Source organism: Gymnoscopelus microlampas (genome assembly GCF_963454915.1).
Source record: "Gymnoscopelus microlampas genome assembly, chromosome: 1".
Classification (NCBI taxonomy): domain Eukaryota; kingdom Metazoa; phylum Chordata; class Actinopteri; order Myctophiformes; family Myctophidae; genus Gymnoscopelus; species Gymnoscopelus microlampas.
In genome coordinates, this window is record NC_139962.1 from 30,348,688 (window position 1) to 30,370,615 (window position 21,928).

Genomic DNA, 21,928 nt, shown 5'->3' on the forward strand with positions numbered 1-21,928 from the left:
CCCATCAATTACTCACCCCATGAAGCCTTGGAATTAATGGAGAGGTCTTTGTTTTTCCAATAATTGATGAATTAAAGTACGGTAAGTACAGTAGGGGGCCAAGCTCAACAACGGCAAGATATATTTAAAAAATCTGCTCATAGCCTCCAACACTTGGATTACAGTGTGAGAGTTTGTTTTGGAGTTTATGAATTTGTTTTCTCTTATATGGTTTTCCTGTTGTTAATCTTGGGCCCCTATTTCACTTTCATTCATCAAATATTGGATCAGGAATGCAACAAAAACAAACAATTCTCCATGAATTCACGGCTTCGTGGGGTAACTGATAGAAAAGAAAGTCATTTTGGGGGTAAACTAATTCCTTTAATCACTTTTAAAAGACCCTCATATATCCCCACCTGCTCCAATAATAAGCTCCATCTCATCCACCCTCACTTTCTTTGCCATCACATCACAGTACATTTTGTATACGCCACACTCCCTGCTGCACATAAACCTTTTTAAGTAAATCAGGCAATTATCCTGATTAAATATTCTTTTATGTGGACAATTTGCACCATCGCATCTGTCAATTACTTCAGTGGTTCTCAAAGTGTCGTCTGCTATTTGAAAACTGCTGATGTACACGATCACAAGGCATTGCGGTTGTAGATCTGCTATTTTCAACAGCAACAAAATAATCATCTTGAAAGGTTTTGATTTTTTTTTTAAATATTTTCTTAAAACATTTGAACAAATATTGTATAATATGGTGGTCCCTAGCACACAATATTTTCAGATGGGGGTCCGCAGCCAAATAGCCTACATATTAATTTGGGGGTCCTTGATATGAAAAAGTTTGAGAACCACTGAATTACTTTATCAAATGGGCACTTTCAACTTGGATCATCCCTTCCAAAGCCTATGGGGGTTGCATAGCAAACAGCTAACATCACTAATATCAAGTTCAACCAGCCTGGGTTCTCTGCTCATAGTTGCAGCTATCGTCTCTCTTAGCATTGATTGCACCTCAATCTCATTCTCACTCTTACTTTTTCATCATATATGAGACAGTCTTTTTTGCCAGTAAGGGGGCTAACAGTGGGAGGATAGTTTGGGCATACTGGCCTGTACCACAGTAGCCTGTAGCCATTATGCATTTAAACCGTACATTTTCTACTATAAACTGAGGATAATCATCGATGATCATGTTGTAATTCTGGGTATCATCCCCCAAAAACAGCTATACCAATGTGAAACAGAAAATATCGTCTCTGTCGGGTGGAAACCCTGTATATCCAAAAAATGGACATAATTCAAATTTAAAAATAGCAAAAGTAGCAGATCTACAAGATCGAATTGTAGATCTGCTTCTTTTGATACTTTTGTGTGACACTGTAGTATGATCAAGTAGGACATCCATTTACGAAAAAACACAGACATTTAGAATATGGAGATGAAGAGGTTTCTGTCCGACAGCAACAATACTCTGGCAGATCTGCGCTTGTAGATCTTGCTAGATTTGGTAAAGAGGGGAAAAAAAAGTACAGTTGCAACTCAGGTCCGTTTCACTAAGACATCAAGAGAACACACATGGCAAGTCTATGGCTGATGGATGGTCGCGCACACACACACGCACACGCACGGTGACAGACTGGAGGTCAGGACTTGATCCAGTTGAAACATTTCAAAATAAAATGGCATACTGCGTATATATGCCAGTACTGGCATACTGGCATATTGGTCCAGTTGAAAACATTTTTTTAAATAAAACGGCGTACTGCGATTGGTCCAGAGGGGGTTTGGGGGGGGGGGATTCTTCCGCAAGTCCAGTCCATTTCAGAACAAAGCTCAACAATCCCATTGGTCAGGAGGAGAGACGCCAACCCGCCAACTCAACAATCCCATTGTCAGGAGAGACACCCGCCACGCCATGGTGTCTCTGGTCAGGCCACCGAGGCAGATGAACGTTAACCACTTAAACCCCATATATGGTTGAGCGGAGTCCCCCGGGGCTCTATGCTAGTGTATTTTCTCTTTTCTGTTATTGTGGGGAAAGCTTTTGCTGAAAATAGCTGATCGACAAGCTTAACAACGCGTCGTTGTTAAGCTTGCCGATCTGCTATTTTCTGCGAAAGCTTTCCCCACGATACGGATGCTGGGGTTTAAGTGGTTAAAGACACTGGTTCTCAACGTCTGGTCCGGGGACCACCAGGGGGTCCAAATGGACCCTTAGCAGGTCTGTAACTCGGAGGATTTTGTGGTGTGGATTTGATTGATTGAATACTTTATTATCATGCTTATTAACAGTCCAGGTATTACAGTCAAAGGTTATGCTAAAAGAAAAACACATTGCGGTCCTTATTGAGGGATTGAGAGTGGTACAAATGGAACCAAAATGGGTTCCATTTGTATGCTCAGCGAGTTACAGACGCAACGTGGTCCGTTCAGACCGCTGTGTGGTACCCGGATCCGGTGTTGAGAACAGCAAGAACTTTAAACAGAATAAGAAATAAAAAGGCAAAAGCACCACAGTAGAAGAGGCTGGGGGGGGGGGGGGGGTTATTCCCCCCAAAAAACACGATCACATCGGCACAATGATGGGCCCATCATCATCACAGAGGAGGAGTAACACATCAGTAATCATTTTTTACCCCAGTATAAATTACAGTCACAGAACAATCCTTTTGAGAAACAAAAACGAAAAGCAGAAACTCTTGAAATCAGCTGATCTAACAAACTGATTGTTTTTTTTTTGACCCATGCATTTTTATAAGGCATTAACCAAACATTTTAGTTTTTCTGACATCACACAATATCATAGTAGTGACTATACATACAGACGCTGATCTGGACAAACTAAAACAAAATGTTTATCTTTTTTTGTTATTGAAAAAAACAAAAAAAGGAAGGAAGGAAAACGTCTCTTGGACTAATCGGTTTATGAAAAAGAAGAAGAATACATATTCTTTTAGACCAATGATGCAATTTGAAGGGAATTGGAAATGGGGGGTTTGGAGAGAGGCAGAGATCGATCCCCAGCAATCCCATTGTACCTATTGATCTGCAGATGGGCGAATGAAATTGATTTTTTTTCTGAGGTAGACAATGCAGGCATATTTCATTCTCCCGATGCAAAGCCGCTCTAAGCTGGGGGATGGGGGGGAAAGTGAGGCTAATTTGGTCCATTTGGACAGGCTCTGGTCTCCTCAGCCAGTGGTGGACAGTAACACTTGCTTAAGTACATTTACTTGAGTACTGCTACATAAGTACATCCTTTGAGGATTATTATTTTATTTTATAAGCACATGACTCACTCCACTACATTTCAAAAAGATATTTTGTACTTTTGACTCTACTAAAGTTTTTCTAGGAATGGAACTTAACAAAAATATATTATGAATTATCCACTTAGGCCCTATTTCAAATAAAGTGAAAATAGCTGATCTACAAGATCACAACGCATCGCGGTGCAACACGCTCTGAGCTTGAAGACCTGCAATTTTCACAATTCTTTTTTAAGATTTCGGGAAAAATCTGAATGAAAAATGCATTGATATTAAAAAGGAAAAAAATAACTTTGTAATTTGTTCTTTTGAATACTTGAGTATTTACTCGAGTATATCGTCTCTGTCGGGTGGAAACCTCATATGTCCCGTTACTTTTCAAGATTCAAACTCCAAAAACAGCAAAAGCAGCAGATCTACAAGCTCAATATGTGTCGCTTCGCGCCGCGGCTCAAGCTTGTATACTGTATCTACTTTCTTTCGATACTTTTGTGTGACGCTGCAGTATGATCAAGAAGGGCGTTAATTTACGACGAATATGGAGATAGACCTGTCACAATTATTACATAATAGTCTAATCGCAATTATTTGAGATAATCGCAATTATGTTTGCATAATCGTCATAATTGTTTCCATGTTGATAAATGTCAAAATGGAACATTTTCCCCCCAAAAAAGCAGAAATAGCAGATCTACAAGCTTACAACGCGTCACTTTGTGACGCGTTGTAAGCTTGTAGATCGACTATTTCTTTTTTTTTTACATGTATAAAAGTGTTAAATCAATAATTTCTTTGAATATTTCAGTTATTTGTCATATCTGCCCTGTGGAATGTTTGATCACGAAGCCTAAAAGACTTCATATGTTCCAGTGTTCAATGCCACACACACACAATTACATCGTTAATCGCAATTATTTTAGTGACAATTAATCGTCAACTTAAATTTGTAATCGTGACAGCCCCTAGATAAGAGGTTTTCTGCCCCCGACAGCGACCGATATATACTTGGTCCACCACTGGTTGGGAGTGTGGGGGTGGGGGGGGGGGGGGGGGCGGTCTGATGATGACCCATCCATCAGGCTCCAGTGAGTGGCTCAGTGCTGCGGTGCTTACGGCGTCATTGGTGCCATCCACCCCCACTGCAGGTGATGGATGGCCAGACAGCATGCCTTATGACAAGAGATAGAGATGTCAGTGTGCAGCCCCATGCTGTTCTGCAGCGCTACAGCATACAGACACACAGCAGCGTTCACGCTAGGCCAGCTTTATTTCATATTCTGGCCACTGAACGACGAACAAGGCCCATATGAACGATATTGCTGTAACAGGCCTCATAAATGTTCCTTCCCCCCCCCCCCACCCGACCCTAAAGTTACGGGTTTTACAATCGTCCGGTCCCTTTGATAAACAATTACCTCACATCGTCACGGTTCGGGCGGGAAAACCTTGTATGTCCGACACTGTAGCTTTAAAAACCTGTGTTCCAATGTAGTTATTATTTAGTCACAGGCGCCTTGTTAATACTTTTCATTGGTTCAATATTTTGGAAATTTAAAATAATAGCAGAAATAGCCCGATCTACATGCATCGACCGATCTACACGATGCGACACATTGTGACATGCTGTGAGCTTGTAGATCGGCTGTTTTTGACAACTTTTGCGTGACACCATTCGCACGACGAAAGTTGGTTTTAAATATTAACGAAAGACGTTGAAATATGGAGATACAAGGTTTCTGCCCCGACAGCAACGACATGTTATGAACAGAGCCTAACCAAATCAGACAATGAAAGAAGCATGGTGCAACACAATAGGCGTTAATACACTCTCTGGGGGAAAAAATAAGAAAATAAAAAGGTACAGCACTTTATAACAGGAAAGGTACATCCTCTGTGACGAAATGCATAATGTTGTACCTTTTTAAGTGTCAAGAGTGTAAAGTGCCAAGGAGATGGGGGATCGGTTAATAAAACAATGAAAATATACTGATCAGATATGTCAGTCTTTGATGTTATGAAGTGGATGTCTTTCTGTCATAAATAAGAAATGAAAATAAAAAAAATCTTGACAGTTCTGTGATAATCACAGTAAAATCCAGAGTGTTAATTTAACTCAGAAAGTGTGAAAATGAACCGGGTTTGTTTCTTTACATTGTCAGAATTTAATCACTTAAGCCCCTATGTACTTCGTCGTATGACGAATAGCAAGTTTCTTTTGTATTTTTTTTTAAATGTTCGACAATTTTCGGAACATTTTCACCAACAAAGACATGCCCAGAAGAGGGCCATGCCAGGGTTAACGTGGGTTAAATTAACACAGCATTTTACCGCGTAAGCAAGTCTGACAATGCATGGCTAATGGGTGTAGTAGGCAAACGGCAAAAAGCAGAGGGTTTGTAGAATCAGTGGGGGGGTGGGGGGAGGGGCAGAGAGGTGGGATTCAGCAGGTTGGGGTGCTACTGTCCAGCTCCTTTAGGGGGGGGGGGGGGGGGGCCTCAGAGTTCCACCCCTGGTTTCCTGATGAAAGAACGCAGAGTCACAGGCAGGGTGGGGCGGAGCCACAGGCAGGGTGGGGCGGAGCCACAGGCAGGGCGGGGGCGGGGCCCCCTGGTGGGTGAGTGCAGCAGGGGGCCCGAGTTTAGGTCTGACCCCTACATGGTGACCCTACATGGCACTATAGCACCGGTTCTCAACGCCAGGCCCGGAGACCACCAGGGGGGGTCGAAATGGACCTCAAAGGGTCTGCAACTCTGAGAGCGTACATACGGAACCAAATGGACCCTTACGGGGGTCCATCCACTCTGAGAGCATAAAGACAACCAAATAAGACCCCCTTATGGGGGTCCAATTGGTTCCGTCTGTACGCTCTCAGAGTTAAATGAACACTATAAAAATCTCAAGTGTCCCAAAGATGAAAACAATGATTCCGTTAGTACACACTCAGACTTACAGACCCAGTCAAGGGTCCTTTTGGAGCCCCCTGGTGGTCCCCGGACCCACCGTTGAGAACCAGTGCCCAGCACCATGGCACTATAGTGTCCTGATGGCCACGGGGTACAGCAGGGACATGTGTTCGGCCCCCTTGATGGGCAGCTTGCGGCTGGAGTAGAAGTGGATGATCTCTGGCACGCTGTCGAAGGGGCAGCTGTTCTGACCCAGGATGTACTTGTTCTCCTTGGTACGACACAGCTTCATGTGCATGAAGCCCTGACTGCTCCTGTGTGGGGGGGGGGGGGTGGAGAGAGAGAGAGAGAGAGAGAGAGAGAGAGAGAGAGAAATCGTGTAAGTCAGTGTTTCTCAAACGTTTTCGTGCCAAGGACCCCCAAATTGATAGGTATTTGCCCACGGACCCCCATCTGAACATGTTTTGTGCCAGGGACCCCCAGAAGAGAAGAAGATTTATGTTCAAACAATTCAAAATTATTCAAAAGTTTCCAAACATTTTCAATATTTAAAAAAGATCAAAAAACCAACTCATAAATTGATAAAGTTGTTAAAATGATTGTGTCTAGTTTGGTGTTTTCTCTTGATCTCCCTGTGCGTGAAGTGTAACGGTGAGTGGGAATGGTTAAACCAGTGGTTTTAAACAAAAAATAACTAATTTATTTTAAAAATATTAATGTTATATTATCATTCAAATCTGAGTGTTTTGCCAATTATTTGGGGGCCACTTGCAGTATCCTCATCACGTCACAGCCCAGCAGGTTGACAATCACAACAGTTGGTCGTTTTGTAGCTGCAGTTGAAGCCAAGCTCAATTTGGATTGCAGCATTGTACATTTTGTACCCGTCCCTTTGTATCTTCAATGGTGCTGCCTTCCATTGAAAATGAATGGCAGCCTGTAGCTTTGTACCGGCCAGTGTGAACCCAGGATTAGATTCGAGACTTCAAAGCGCAGACAGGAAGTCTAAAATCTCACAGTCTTCGCCTTCCAACTGAGATCCATTTTTCCAACTGAGATTCTCATAATCATAAGCCATTTTTCCGGCTGGGTTTTAAGCCGGCGGGTTACCTGAGGTGCGTTAGTTTCCCATGCATGAGCAGGAGGCTAATGAACACCCAGGCAGAACCACTTAAGACTACAGCACTTAATAAATGCATGGCAAATTAAACGCTCCCACTGCACTTCCAGGAGCATCGGATCAATGTGTTTTACGTCTTTCCAGTAATATTCTGCTTCAGTGGTGTAAGGTAACTAACTTTCAATTTCCTGATACTTTATACAGTACTTCTACTACATCTCAGAGATAATGTTGTCATTTTTACCCCACTACATGTTTTTGACAGCTGTAGTTACTGGTTTAGATTGTTTAAATGATTCATAATTAATCCGATTATTAATCAAAAATCTCCTGAATTGTTCAAAAATAACCGATCTACAAGCTGTCACAACGCTACAACTATGCGTTGTCAACATCTGAGTACTTCTTCCACCACGGTTCTCATTGAAATATGCCTTCATAAGAGCCTATACAAGGAACTGATACTAACCAGAAGCAAAAAAAAAGAAAGACATAATGGCCACATCTACAAGCTCACAACGTGTCGATGTAGATGAATACTAAAATATGGCTAATAAGTTTAGGGAAAAGTGTTAGGCGGCAAGATAGGGCCCATAGAGTAGCAAAACATTATTGTAAAATTAATTAATTTTTTTGTCTCCTCTTCCCTAGGACGTCACACTGAAACGTCACTTACAACCTGAACCTTTTGATTGACATTTCTTAGACGGTTCAATGTGCAGAAGCATCCCAAAATGTTTTGTATTCTGTTGCAGATTATTATAGACATGTATGTTCTGTTGCTACATCTATCATAGATTATTATAGACATGTATGTTCTGTTGCTACATCTACCACAGATTATTATAGAAATGTATGTTCTGTTGCTACACCACTACCACAGATTAGCAGGAAATCTATTTCAATTCAAACAGCCTCCCCAGCCAGATAGAAATTGAAAATATAAATTGAAATGCACCTATACTGTATGCAACCCCCAGGGGCACTGGAATGCTGTGAGCACAGAATCAATAAGAAAACTAATAACAAAAGAGATAAAAGGGGAAAAAAAGGAAGAATAAAAAAGAAAATGACTCAAATGGGATTATTCCCCAGCACTTCAACTCCCAATGTGTTCACCTATATTTTATTTTTAGTGCTGTGGCCAGAAATGAGCTCCGGCTTTTGCTTTAGTTCTGGCGATGTGATCCATCATTGTCAAAATGTGAATAAAGAAAACAGAAAGACAACTTTATAACATCTGAAAAATACTTATGTTTTTGCACTGCATTAAAATAGACATACTGTACTGTTCTTGTGCGTCGTCATACTACGTATTCGTATTATGCATATTAACAGGAAAGCAGGCGTGCATTTGATGTAATTGCTGATGCTTATCTTAATCTATTAAAAAAACAATAATGACAATACATCCCAGGAAATTCCCAATTCCTAAAGCACCATCCTAACGCCCATACAATCTATAGCACTTTCCCAAACAAAGGGTCAGGACCCAGTTTTGGATCACAGAACTGTCTTCATGGGTTCAAAGTAAATATCCAGGGCTTTGGTTTGTTTGTTTGTTTTCAAAAAAAAAGAAGAAAAAAAAGAAACACTGTTCACAGAGTGATGCTGCTCCGACATCACGGAAGTCTACTTTATTGCAGTATACTTTAAGCCTTAAAGCCTTTAAGCCGTAAAGTATACTGCCTTAAAGTAGCCTACAAGTGTATTGGCACAGAAATCCATGCTTCCGAGCAGGATGATACCACCAAGAAATAAAGTACCTAAAGAAAAATGTCTTTGATCACAGACAAGAAGAGAGCAGGAGAGGGAGAAAAAAAATCCCAAGAGAATCCATTTATCATGAAGCAGTTGTGAAAAACACAGCCAAACACACTGCATCAGTTGAGGATTACAGTTTCATGCTCCAGTGACTTCTCTTCAGTGGTGGAAGAAGTCCCCAGGTGTTTTACTTAAGTAAAAGTCGCAACAACACAATTTACACTCTGTTTACAAGTGAAGTCCTGTATTCAAAATCTGACTTGAGTAAGTACAAAAGTATTGGCATCAAAATATAATTACATTACCAAAGTAAAAGTGCAGCATTTCTTCCAAATGTTTCTTCTTTTTTTTTTTTTACGTGTTGCAAAGCTATAGCTATGCATGAACATCATCTATTGTCAAATATCCAAAGCATAAAATAGGGTTTAAGTGGTTGATGCATGTTTTGTAATAATCTAAATCTGCAAAGTAACTAAAGCTATCAAATAAGTGTAGTGGAGTAAAAAGTACAATATTTGCCTCTGAGATGTAGTGGAGTAGAAGTATGAAGTATCAACAACAACAAAAAAACCTCAAGTAAAGTAAATGTTACCTCTAAATTGTACTTGAATACAGTACTTGAGTAAATGTACTTAGTTACTTTCCACCACTGATTGCAGCTGCATGCCCAGTGTCTTAGGGGACTGGAGTAGTCACTTATCTTTAGGGGGCGTTCTCATGAGGACTGCAGATCACTGGCACAAAAGTGTACAAGATATTTAGTGGATTAGATATAGTTATTTCTGTCTGCAAAAGTAGGATTATGGGTATAACATCCTGACACCAAGTAGCAAGTAAATATTCTGTGTTTTGATAAGAAAGTGCTTACACAAGCCGTCCTGCTGGCTGGGTGGACCAGGGTGTACGCTGCTCATTCTCAAAACGCTGGGGTTTGGAATATGCTACTGATCTTTATCACATACAGTACCCCTCCAAGATACAGTATTGTCGGCCGACTGTAAGCGATGTAGGGGCAATATTGGTGGTATAGGGTTCGTTTGGTTTGGCCTCGTTTTCATAGACCTTGCTGCTTGTTTCTCTCGCGAAACCTGGCAACAACGCATGCGCAGTTTGATCAAGAGTCCCCCCAAGACACCACCGTGAGGTTACTAGAATTATAGTAGGATTATTATTATTATTATTATTATTACCCTTATTATGATTACTCCCCACTGAATACTGTCCAATAAAGCAGACATACCTTCACCATATGAATAAAGATGTATTTTCAAGGTCATTGTGTACATGCATGCATGAGCAGTATGTGTAGCATGTGTGTGTGTGTGTGTGTGTGTGTGTGTGTGTGTGTGTGTGTGTGTGTGCGCGCGTGCATGCATGCGTGCTTATGGACATTATTTGTGAACAAGACACGGGCTTTTCTCCATCTTCCGCGTGATGCAGGCCCATCCTTTACTTATCTCCTAATTGCATGTGTATGCCCTCCGGCTGTGTTGTCTCACCAAGCCACAGAGAGAGAGAGAGATAGAGAGAGAGAAAGAGAGAGAGAAAGAGAGAGAGAGAGAAAGAGCGAGAGAGAGAGAGAGACAGAGAAACCGAAACAGGCACACAGATAACCCTGAAGTGGAGACAAGCTAAGAATGTACAGGTTCAATTAGGGGACATCCATCAATAAAGCCACCATAATAAAATGGTAATTACACAACGTGAGATTACCCTGTACTTCTGCAGATGAGACCAATTGCTCTTGTGTTCGCTTGCGCCCAGACAGGCAGACAGAGTCATTAAAAAAACATGACAGGATAGAATGAACGAACGATACCGAAATGGAAGTATCACATGAAGTGTAAAGTGCAAGGATGAAGGTGAAAATAAGGTAATTAGTACTTGAGAGAGAGAGAAGGCGAGGGAGAGCGGGGGCGGACAGATTGACAAAGAGAGAATGCTATGTCTCATGAGGTGCTATGATTGTGATGTTTCTCTAAAGGAGAGCTGAGGGAGAGACACGCATATCAGGCTTGCTGGGCTATAAAAGCATTAAGCACAGCTGTGAGCCTCCTGACTTCACGCCTCGCTAGCTCTCTGCGCCTTTAAAAGTACACTCATTATCAGAGCAGGGCACATTTCTACATGTCTATGCAGCTTTCTGTGGGTGTTCTACTGCCGTTCTTTTGTAAAATGTTCCTTAGCCACGCCCTGGAGAACCGGTCGCCGCCGGTCGACGTCCCCGGTTTCATTTGATTAAAAAATGTGTTACATTCCCCAAGACACTAAAGGCATTTTAAACGTTGTCCTTGCTCATCGGTAGTGTGCTTGGAGTTTGCCCATCGGGCTGTCTTTTATTTGCTTCATTTGCTTGTTTGTTGATTAATTAAAGTAGAAGGTTCTTTTCATACATTGAAGTTTGATACTGTATATACTTAATTTAACTTTTTATCGACCACAACCTCTGGCATCGGGTGGGCTCTAATACAATACATACAGAACACACCGCTAAGAGACAAGCCTCAGGTTACATGGAGCCACACTTAAAAAGGCAAACACATCGATACGCACGTTTTTTAGATGCCCGGCTGATTTCCCGGCCAGCGTTTAGCTCCGCTTATCGTGTTTCAGCCCCACAGAGACAGAAACCAAGACAACGGGGCAACAACAGAGCACAGCTGCAGATAACGCCAATATGGGGGCTATTTTTGAGTGGATGAGCCCTTTGTGTTGTTATCATATCCCTCTGATCGTGGGCTTTTTACTGTCTAATCAGGATTAATTTCAGGGGGACTGGGAGGTCTTGTGTCCTGTTTATTGAGGTGGATGTTATGATTAGAACCCTGTAGCCCGCACAGCGGGGAACCAAAGGCCTGGCAGCAATCCCAGCTTATCTCTGCCCCCCATCGTATTGAATTGTCATATGAATCATGCTCTTTTAGAAGCTATAAATATATGGCACTGGACAAGCTCAAACTCGCCGATTGATCAGACAATGATCCCGAGTTAATGGCCTCAAGATATCTTGTGTGATCTATTATTCGCTTTAATATGCCAACAGCACAAACTGAGGGTGCCACTAGATCACAATAATTTTTCTAAAGGACTTTACCACTTATGCCCTATTTTATACTTTTATGCTTGTTGTGCAAAAACCCTGTATGACATTTTTGAAAATGTTACATACAGTCACATGGCCAAAATAGGGACGCCAGCTTGAAAGTAAAATAAAGCAGTGTAAACCAGGGAACATCAACACACCCCATCTCGGTCAGATGTGTCCAAAGCACTTCATGGGCAGAGTGACTTCAGAAGCAAGATGAATTGAACTACAGCACGTCCAGACTAGAGAATTCTATTCTCACATCCGCGTTTTCACACTCTTGAACTCTCTTTACACCAGACAATGCCAGTTGCTGAGGCAAATAGTCTGGATAATTCATTCAGCAGGTGGTTTATTTTCCCATTTGGCTGCTGTGGTTTCAAGCATAATTTGGGGAACAAAATCTTCTTGTTCCGCCAGCAGAGGCAGGCTGTGTGAAGTCCATTCTCTCGGGGTACACAGGAGCAAGACACTGTGAAGCATTTAATGTGTTTTCATACAGCACTCCTAAAAGACTTTTTCTCCTCCTCAAAGGCTGGTTGAAATGAGGGGTGGAGGTGGTGGAGGAGGAGGGGGGAGCGGGGGATTGGCAGAGGAAGCGGGGCCAAAGGAGCCGAGGAAAAGATACGGTCGCAGCAAATCTTCGCCTTCGGTCCCAAATGCTTTGGAGTCTGAGGTCTCGTCCAAGCCTGTGTCTTCATCAATGATGCAAGACACAAACGTGCCGCCTCATGGCCTCATGAATCTTTCAACAGCCCCAGATGTACCCAATCCACACACCGGGTCTCCACCGAGGGCTCCATATAGGCGGCAGCACCAGGGGGAACCAGGCTCGTACGGAACACGAGCAGGCTGAACTCTGTGTCACCTCGATCGTGCCCGCGCGTTTTGGCGGTGTGGCAGCATTGGCCCTTCCTAAGAATCAAACGGCTGCTCTCCAACTGACAAACCCTGCAGCCTAGACGATATTCTCTGTTTCCTTTCTATCCGTGCCGGAGCAACAAGCGCACACATTCAGATGGGGCACCGCAGGCACAGGATGTTTGCCATGCAAATACACAGCAACAGAACAGAGCCGCACAGACAGGCACGTACAAAAAGCTTCGAGAAATGTGCTCATTAATATCATCCTTCTGCTGTGGGTGGTGTGTATGCCAAGCCATCGAATGAATTTGTGAATGGTCTGTTGTGCGAGTACACTATTACAGCTTTCCAATCCATTGGTCTCACCAGTTTAGAGAGGAAGGACAATCGGGCGGCAGATCAGCGTGAAACCGGAACCGTCGGCTCCGTTACGCCTCACAGCACTCAAGCATTGCCTACAACGTGCGACCTTTGGCCCCATCAAAGCCCGTCTGGCAGTAAAGAGAAAGGTCACGGGGTCAAGCAGCCACACAGAGCAGAGGAAAGCGCCTGGGCTTGGCTAAAAGGTCAAACCGCACGCCATGTGACGGCTGCAACCGAGGCATGGCGAACCAACAGCCGTTGATTCAGAGCACACAGGCTCCTCTTTGTGTGGTGCGTGCTGTCCAGCCCAGCACCCAGCATGAGGCCATGCCTATACGCTGCTTGCAGTCCATCCAAGCGGATGGCAGCATAAAGTTTTAGAGAGGTTGGCCTTTCGTCTAGACCAGCTGGGAAAATCAAGGCTAAGGTTCAGCATGAATAACAAAGGAATGATCTAGTATAATATTATATCTAAGCGTCTCATACGTGTATCTCATCTCTCTTGTAAACACACATGTAGTATTACATATTTGCATGTAAAGGCAGTCAATCCTCGTCACCTTCTTAAAGTAGTGGCCTGATCTTTCTTTCTCTAAGAAGGCGACATCCTGTTTCGAAATAAAAAAGGAACCGTAAAGCACAACTTTAAAAACACACTGTGTGAACAAGCACGCCAGAATTCCACAGCTGATCGTTGCATATCGTTGCTGTCGGGTGGAAACCTCATGTGTCCAAAATCATTACTTTTCAGGATTCAAATCCAATAGTATCAAAAGTAGCAGATCTACAAGCTCAAAACTTGCGTATCTGCTTTTTTGATACTTTTGTTAGTACGATCAAGTAGGGCGTTAATTTACGAAAAAACACAAAAAGTTAGAATCTATAGAAAAGAGGTTTCTGCCCAACAGCGACAATATCCATAATTCAAGGCTCCCTCATGGAGTTATGTATGTCAGTCAGTGTAAGCGTGGTGCTGGGCCACTAGTGTCCTTTAAGTCCCCGCCGGTGTGTCAGGTAGCGCGGTGGCTCTTGGTAGTGATGTGACATTCATCCTCCCCCAGCGTCTGCATCCTCCCGCTGGCCTCAAACCTCCCCGTCAAGCCGATGGGATGTGACGGCACGGCGGGCGGGGGAGTACGTCCCTTAACGCCAAACTCACCTCCACCAAATGTCAGACTCCACTAACCCAATCAAAGAGTGGCTCCCTTTGAGCCCTCCGCTTGGACGCGGTAGGGGGGTCGGGTGGGGTCACCGATGCAGGGTCACCATTAACTGGGTTTCCGGGCACATCAGCAATTTGTTGTCGTCGGGCAGAAACCTTGTATCTCCATTTAAAAAAAAAAACGTTTTATGCTTTTTTCGTAAATCAACGCTCCACTTTGTCGTCACACAAAAGTAGCAAAAATGGCCAATGTACAAAGCTCACAGCGTGTCGCCATGCGCCAGCGTTGTGAGCTTGTAGATCTGCAATTTTTGCTAGTTTGGAAAACCTTTGAAAGTGAAAGTAAAAGTGTTTCTGTGGGTATTATCAATTTTTAACCAATGCGAAGTAGCAACAACTTGTGACTAAATAATAACATTGGATCCATTGGAGCACAGATTATTCTTTCCATTAGCAGTGTTTTTTTGGACATACAAGGTTTCCAACTGACAGCAGGGGCAGGAGGAGGTAACTGGAGGGGGAATGGGGTTGGGGGAGGAGGGGTGGAGGGGGGAGGGGGGCCGGTGGAGGTGAGAGGCAGCAGGGAGGTATGATGCGGGCGAGTGGGGGTCTGCAAGGTGAAGACCATTACCATAGTGACGCTGAGTCAGCAGGCTATGGTAGAAGAGGTTAAACAAGAAGATACTAGCGTCGCTGACGGGTGGAAACCAACGCGTCACATCGCCACGCGTTGTGAGCTTGTAGATCTGCTGTTTTCACTACTTTTGTGCTACACTCTTGTAAGATGAAGTAGGACATCAATTTACTGAAAACATACAAAAGTTTAAATATGGAGATACTCTTCCCGACAGCAACGAGAGCTTTTTTATCACTCTCTGTGTCCTGCCATAAAGTGATAGGTGTAAGGGCTTTGTGTGTGCGTGCGTGCACAGTAGGGTTTCATATTTCCCCTGAAAATGTGACGTTTTCTGTCCCGGCTAAAGAAGCCTCTATTCCATGAGTTTTCAGCAAACAGTCAAAAACACATTGCTCATATTTTCAAGCAACACTAAATGTAACAAAGAGAAATAATGTGTAAACCTATGGGTCGTCAACCTGACCACTTTGGTTTTAAATCAAAAGAACATCATTTGAACGCCACACGTTCAAATGCATTAGAATAAACATGAGATATCAAGTGTGCATGCAGCTTAACTCCATTATAACTGTGAGCCTGAGTCTCCTGCCAGGGCTGAAATGACAAGTTAATTGCCTGTGATCTGTGTGCTGACAGGAAACAGCCTCATGGAAGCGATCTGATCATTCTTCATTGTATAAACAAACTAAATTCGTTAAAGCAAGTCAAGCAGGTCTGTTGTGAGACATGACGCACAGAGAGAATATTGAAGGCACCGTATCCATATCGGTTTGTCATTATTAAAAAGGCTTAGAGATTGGTCAACTACTAGATTATTACACATACTGCCAGGTTGTGTTTGGCTCATCGCTGGACATGATTCAACCGTTGAAAGAACCTACATAACCGGTGTTTATGTAGTGTTTAAAACAGGGAGCACACATGTACACGAATTATGGAGAGTTCAGCAGATCTTTGCTTTTCATAGTCCGGTGTTGCCTACAGGAAACATATTCAGGGTGTAGTGTCCGCTCGGACATATAGTGGGGTCCAGGGACCCCCAGGGGTCCTTGAAGGGGCTCCCCCGCTAAATAATGTAATACAACATCAAAATCAGTTTAACCACTCTAAAACTATTTTATACTTAAGATATTTCAAAAATAGCCGATCTACCAGCTCGGTCTGCAAGCCACAACGTGTCGGGATATGACACATAGTGGGCTTGTTTAAAAATGTTCTGTAAGCTCTAGAAACATTTAGGGGAAAAAAAATATTTAGAAAACCTTTAACATAAATCTTTGCTTATGGAGGTCGCCTTTTTCAAAAGGGGGTCCACGGTCAAATACATATCAGTGTGAGGGTCCTTGATATGAGAATGTTTGAAAATCACTGATATACTGTAGCAGACCCTTGTTTAGGTCCACATAGTTTATTGGCGATTATTGGGCTTATGAACTGGGTTAAACTGAGAAACGTTTCCTATAGAATTGTTGTTTCCTCCTGAGATGATTTTACATGGTGTGTTTTTGTGGTCTGTTAGAGGCGCAGTACATTGGCTGTTGATGACTCTGGAGCTCAGTTTGATCGTGGGAGAAATTACGTTCCTGAGGCTTTTCTTACACGAGAAGTCCGGAAAATACCAAATATCTGATAGCAAAATGTGTGTGTGTGTGTGTGTGTGTGTGTGTGTGTGTGTGTGTGTGTGTGTGAATTTTTTCCCCCGTTTCGGTAGTGACGAAAAGTGACGAGTGACGAAAACAGAAACAAAAATGTCCCCCCAAAAACCTGTTAGGAACACGTTTCAGGCAATTTAAAGCTGATTGGTAGTGATTTTTTTGTGATTTTTTTTTTTCGTTTCGGTAGTGACGAAAAGTGACGAGTGACGAAAACAGAAAAAAAATTGTTCCCCCAAAAACCTGTTAGGAGCACGTTTCAGGCAATTTAAAGCTGATTGGTAGTGATTTTTTTGTGAATTATTTTTTCCGTTTCGGTAGTGACGAAAAGTGACGAGTGACGAAAACAGAAAAAAAAATGTTCCCCCAAAAACCTGTTAGGAGCACGTTTCAGGCAATTTAAAGCTGATTGGTAGTGATTTTTTTGTGAATTTCTTTTTCCGTTTCGGTAGTGACGAAAAGTGACGAGTGACGAAAACAGAAAAAAAATGTTCCCCCAAAAACCTGTTAGGAGCACGTTTCAGGCAATTTAAAGCTGATTGGTAGTGATTTTTTTGTGATTTTTTTTCCCCGTTTCGGTAGTGACGAAAAGTGACGAGTGACGAAAACAGAAAAAAAATTGTTCCCCCAAAAACCTGTTAGGAGCACGTTTCAGGCAATTTAAAGCTGATTGGTAGTGATTTTTTTGTGAATTTTTTTTTCCGTTTCGGTAGTGACGAAAAGTGACGAGTGACGAAAACAGAAAAAAAATTGTTCCCCCAAAAACCTGTTAGGAGCACGTTTCAGGCTATTTAAAGCTGATTGGTGGTGACTTTTTTGTGAATTCTTTTTTTCCGTTTCGGTAGTGACGAAAAGTGACGAGTGACGAAAACAGAACAAAAAATGTTCCCCCAAAAACCTGTTAGGAGCACGTTTCAGGCAATTTAAAGCTGATTGGTAGTGATTTTTTTGTGAATTATTTTTTCCGTTTCGGTAGTGACGAAAAGTGACGAGTGACGAAAACAGAAAAAAAAATGTTTCCCCAAAAACCTGTTAGGAGCACGTTTCAGGCAATTTAAAGCTGATTGGTAGTGATTTTTTTGTGAATTTCTTTTTCCGTTTCGGTAGTGACGAAAAGTGACGAGTGACGAAAACAGAAAAAAAAATGTTCCCCCAAAAACCTGTTAGGAGCACGTTTCAGGCAATTTAAAGCTGATTGGTAGTGATTTTTTTGTGAATTTCTTTTTCCGTTTCGGTAGTGACGAAAAGTGACGAGTGACGAAAACAGAAAAAAATTGTTCCCCCAAAAACCTGTTAGGAGCATGTTTCAGGCTATTTAAAGCTGATTGGTGGTGACTTTTTTGTGAATTCTTTTTTTCCGTTTCGGTAGTGACGAAAAGTGACGAGTGACGAAAACAGAAAAAGAAATGTTCCCCCAAAAACCTGTTAGGAGCACGTTTCAGGCAATTTAAAGCTGATTGGTAGTGATTTTTTTGTGATTTTTTTTTTCCGTTTCGGTAGTGACGAAAAGTGACGAGTGACGAAAACAGAAAAAAAAATGTTCCCCCAAAAACCTGTTAGGAGCACGTTTCAGGCAATTTAAAGCTGATTGGTAGTGATTTTTTTGTGAATTTCTTTTTCCGTTTCGGTAGTGACGAAAAGTGACGAGTGACGAAAACAGAAAAAAAAAAATTCCCCCAAAAACCTGTTAGGAGCACGTTTCAGGCAATTTAAAGCTGATTGGTAGTGATTTTTTTGTGATTTTTTTTTTCCGTTTCGGTAGTGACGAAAAGTGACGAGTGACGAAAACAGAAAAAAAAATGTTCCCCCAAAAACCTGTTAGGAGCACGTTTCAGGCTATTTAAAGCTGATTGGTGGTGACTTTTTTGTGAATTCTTTTTTTCAGTTTCGGTAGTGACGAAAAGTGACGAGTGACGAAAACAGAAAAAAAAATGTTCCCCCAAAAACCTGTTAGGAGCACGTTTCAGGCAATTTAAAGCTGATTGGTAGTGATTTTTTTGTGATTTTTTTTTTCCGTTTCGGTAGTGACGACTAGTGACGAGTGACGAAAACAGAAAAAAAATTGTTCCCCCAAAAACCTGTTAGGAGCACGTTTCAGGCTATTTAAAGCTGATTGGTAGTGATTTTTTTGTGAATTTTTTTTTCCGTTTCGTTAGTGACGAAAAGTGACGAGTGACGAAAACAGAAAAAAAAATGTTCCCCCAAAAACCTGTTAGGAGCACGTTTCAGGCTATTTAAAGCTGATTGGTGGTGATTTTTTTGTGAATTATTTTTTCCGTTTCGGTAGTGACGAAAAGTGACGAGTGACGAAAACAGAAAAAAAAATGTTCCCCCAAAAACCTGTTAGGAGCACGTTTCAGGCAATTTAAAGCTGATTGGTAGTGATTTTTTTGTGAATTTGTTTTCCCGTTTCGGTAGTGACGAAAAGTGACGAGTGACGAAAACAGAAAAAAAATTGTTCCCCCAAAAACCTGTTAGGAGCACGTTTCAGGCAATTTAAAGCTGATTGGTAGTGATTTTTTTGTGAATTTTTTTTTCCGTTTCGGTAGTGACGAAAAGTGACGAGTGACGAAAACAGAAACATAATTGTTCCCCCAAAAACCTGTTAGGAGCACGTTTCAGGCAATTTAAAGCTGATTGGTAGTGATTTTTCTGTGAATTTTTTTTCCCGTTTCGGTAGTGACGAAAAAAGAAAAAAAATTGTTCCCCCAAAAACCTGTTAGGAGCACGTTTCAGGCAATTTAAAGCTGATTGGTAGTGATTTTTCTGTGAATTTTTTTTTCCGTTTCGGTAGTGACGACTAGTGACGAGTGACGAAAACAGAAAAAAAATTGTTCCCCCAAAAACCTGTTAGGAGCACGTTTCAGGCAATTTAAAGCTGATTTGTAGTGATTTTTTTGTGAATTTTTTTTTCTGTTTCGGTAGTGACGAAAAGTGACGAGTGACGAAAACAGAAAAAAAATTGTTCCCCCAAAAACTTGTTAGGAGCACGTTTCAGGCAATTTAAAGCTGATTGGTAGTGATTTTTTTGTGAATGTGTGTGTGTGTGTGTGTGTGTGTGTGTGTGTGCGTGTGTGCGCGCGCACACGCGTAGCGGTTGTGCTCTTACTTTAGGGAGAGGGAGAAGTCGTTCTTGCAGGTCTCGCTGTTCCGGACCAGGTAACTGGCCTCCTTACACAGCCTCAGTAACGATTCAGCGTCGGTCCGACTGATGGCTCCATGGTACCAGCTGAACAACAGAGGAGGAGGAGGAGGAGAGGAACAAAAGAATGGAGAGAATGACCAGAGGAGAGAAGAGAGGGGGAAACGGAGGGAATGGAAACCTTCATCACTGACATGTATTTATTATTCTCCCTGTCTTGGTGCTGATGATGAAAAATGAGGTTTGAACAATGAGTAAACATTTCTATTCAACCGTATTAAACCTGGTGTCCCTTTTTGTGCACATTTTCTCACACACAAAATCCAAACTCAATGACCGAAAAAAGGAATAGGCTGAAGCACAATGCTTATTCTTTGCCTATCCTTTATAGGCTTATATTTTTTCAATTATATATTTTTCTTTCAATAATAGGGTATCTACAAGCTAGTAGTTGATAGACCATTTTTGCCATTTGTCGTATGACAAGGTATATAGGGCTTAAGTGGTTAAAATGCATCATTCTATGTGTATTCTATAAGAACACTATCCTAATATTAGGTTAGACCCTCTGTTGTGGAAATCAATGTCTCAACTGTTTGTTTGTTTTTCTCACACATCCATCTTTCAATTGTCTCCATCGACGTTTTCCCCTTATGGCCGACATGGAATTAACCCTTAAAGACCGGGAACGCATCTGTGTGTAATTTTTAGATTTTTTTGGCTATTCAAAAATAGCAGATATACAAGCTCATAGCGCGGCACCGAGTGCCGCGCTATGAGCTTGTAGATCGGCTATTTTTTGAAAAATCGTGAACGTTTGTGCAAATCTTTGAATATATATATTTTTTTTAAAGCGAAAATTTTTAACTCAAATCTTTGCTTCTGGGGGATTCTACAATGTCTTCTAAATCCTAACAGTGCCACGAACTCCAATATCAAAATATGTTGTTCCAGGGACCCCCCAGAGGCAAAGATTTTAGTTAAAAATGTTCGCTTTAAAAAACTATATATATATACAGTATATATTCAAAGATTTGCACACATTTTCACGATTACAAATAATAGCAGATATGCAAGAGGATACCAAAGGAATCTAAAACCGGCTTGAATGGGTTAATACTTGTTAGTTGACAGTGGTAGAGACCAGAACAGTGTTTTGTGTCTGCCTGCACTTGCTCTCATAATATTATTGCTCTCACCCCTTGAATCTGTATTTTGATTGCATTTTTTATTTGATTGCATTTTAAATGGCTGTTATTTGCCTTTGGGCTGCCGGTGTGTGAACATACTGTAGCCTAGGTTAACCACTCAAACCCCAGCATCCGTATTCTGTGGACAACGTTTGCAGAAAATAGCACATCTACAAGCTTACAAGTTGGTAAGCTTTTAGATCTGCTATTTTCTGCGACGATATTTAATGTAGAGCGAAAACAGACAATACGCTAGCATAGAGCCCAGAGGCACTCCGCTAAACAATGAACGGTTAAGTGGTTAAAGGGTCATTCACACTGAGCACTATAACTATAACTATAAGAATATAGTTTTAAAAAGTCAATTGGATGGCAGAGTTCACACCAGTGTTGATTTCGTCGACTAAAACTATGAAGAAAAATGTTCGTCGACTACCTTTTTTCACTGACGAAAACTATATAAAAACTAAGCTACGATGACTAAAACTAAATATTTAAATATATTGACAATTTCATCAACAAATAAAAACTAGACTAAAATGTTAGTGAGGGACGAGTGGAGAAGAGATCCAGTAGAACTAAAAGACAAGTCATTTTATGTTTGGTTGCTCTCAGGTGTTGCGCTCTAAAAATAGCAGATCTAAAATAGCAGCTCACAACGTGTCGCGCTGCGACACGTTGTGAGCTTGTAGATCGGCTATTTTCAGCATGCAACCAAGTGTAAAATCAGGCATTACGATGCCATCAAGGCACCGCCAAAATACATTTTAGTCGACTAAA

General features: G+C 41.7%; 1 protein-coding gene across 3 annotated transcripts in view; it reads right to left on the reverse strand.

The window, feature by feature from the left end:
• Nucleotides 1–1,080: 1,080 nt before the first annotated feature.
• The window catches only part of shf (Src homology 2 domain containing F), a 176,939-nt gene continuing 156,091 nt past the window's right edge, over nt 1,081–21,928 (reverse strand). For all 3 annotated transcript variants that reach the window (XM_084059689.1, XM_084059688.1, XM_084059690.1), the window contains 2 exons: nt 19,926–20,045; nt 1,081–6,483 (listed from right to left, as the gene is read on the reverse strand). In XM_084059689.1, the coding sequence (XP_083915815.1) occupies nt 6,297–6,483; nt 19,926–20,045 (307 nt within the window). In that variant the 3' untranslated portion in view covers nt 1,081–6,296. The remainder of the gene's footprint in view (nt 6,484–19,925; nt 20,046–21,928) is intronic.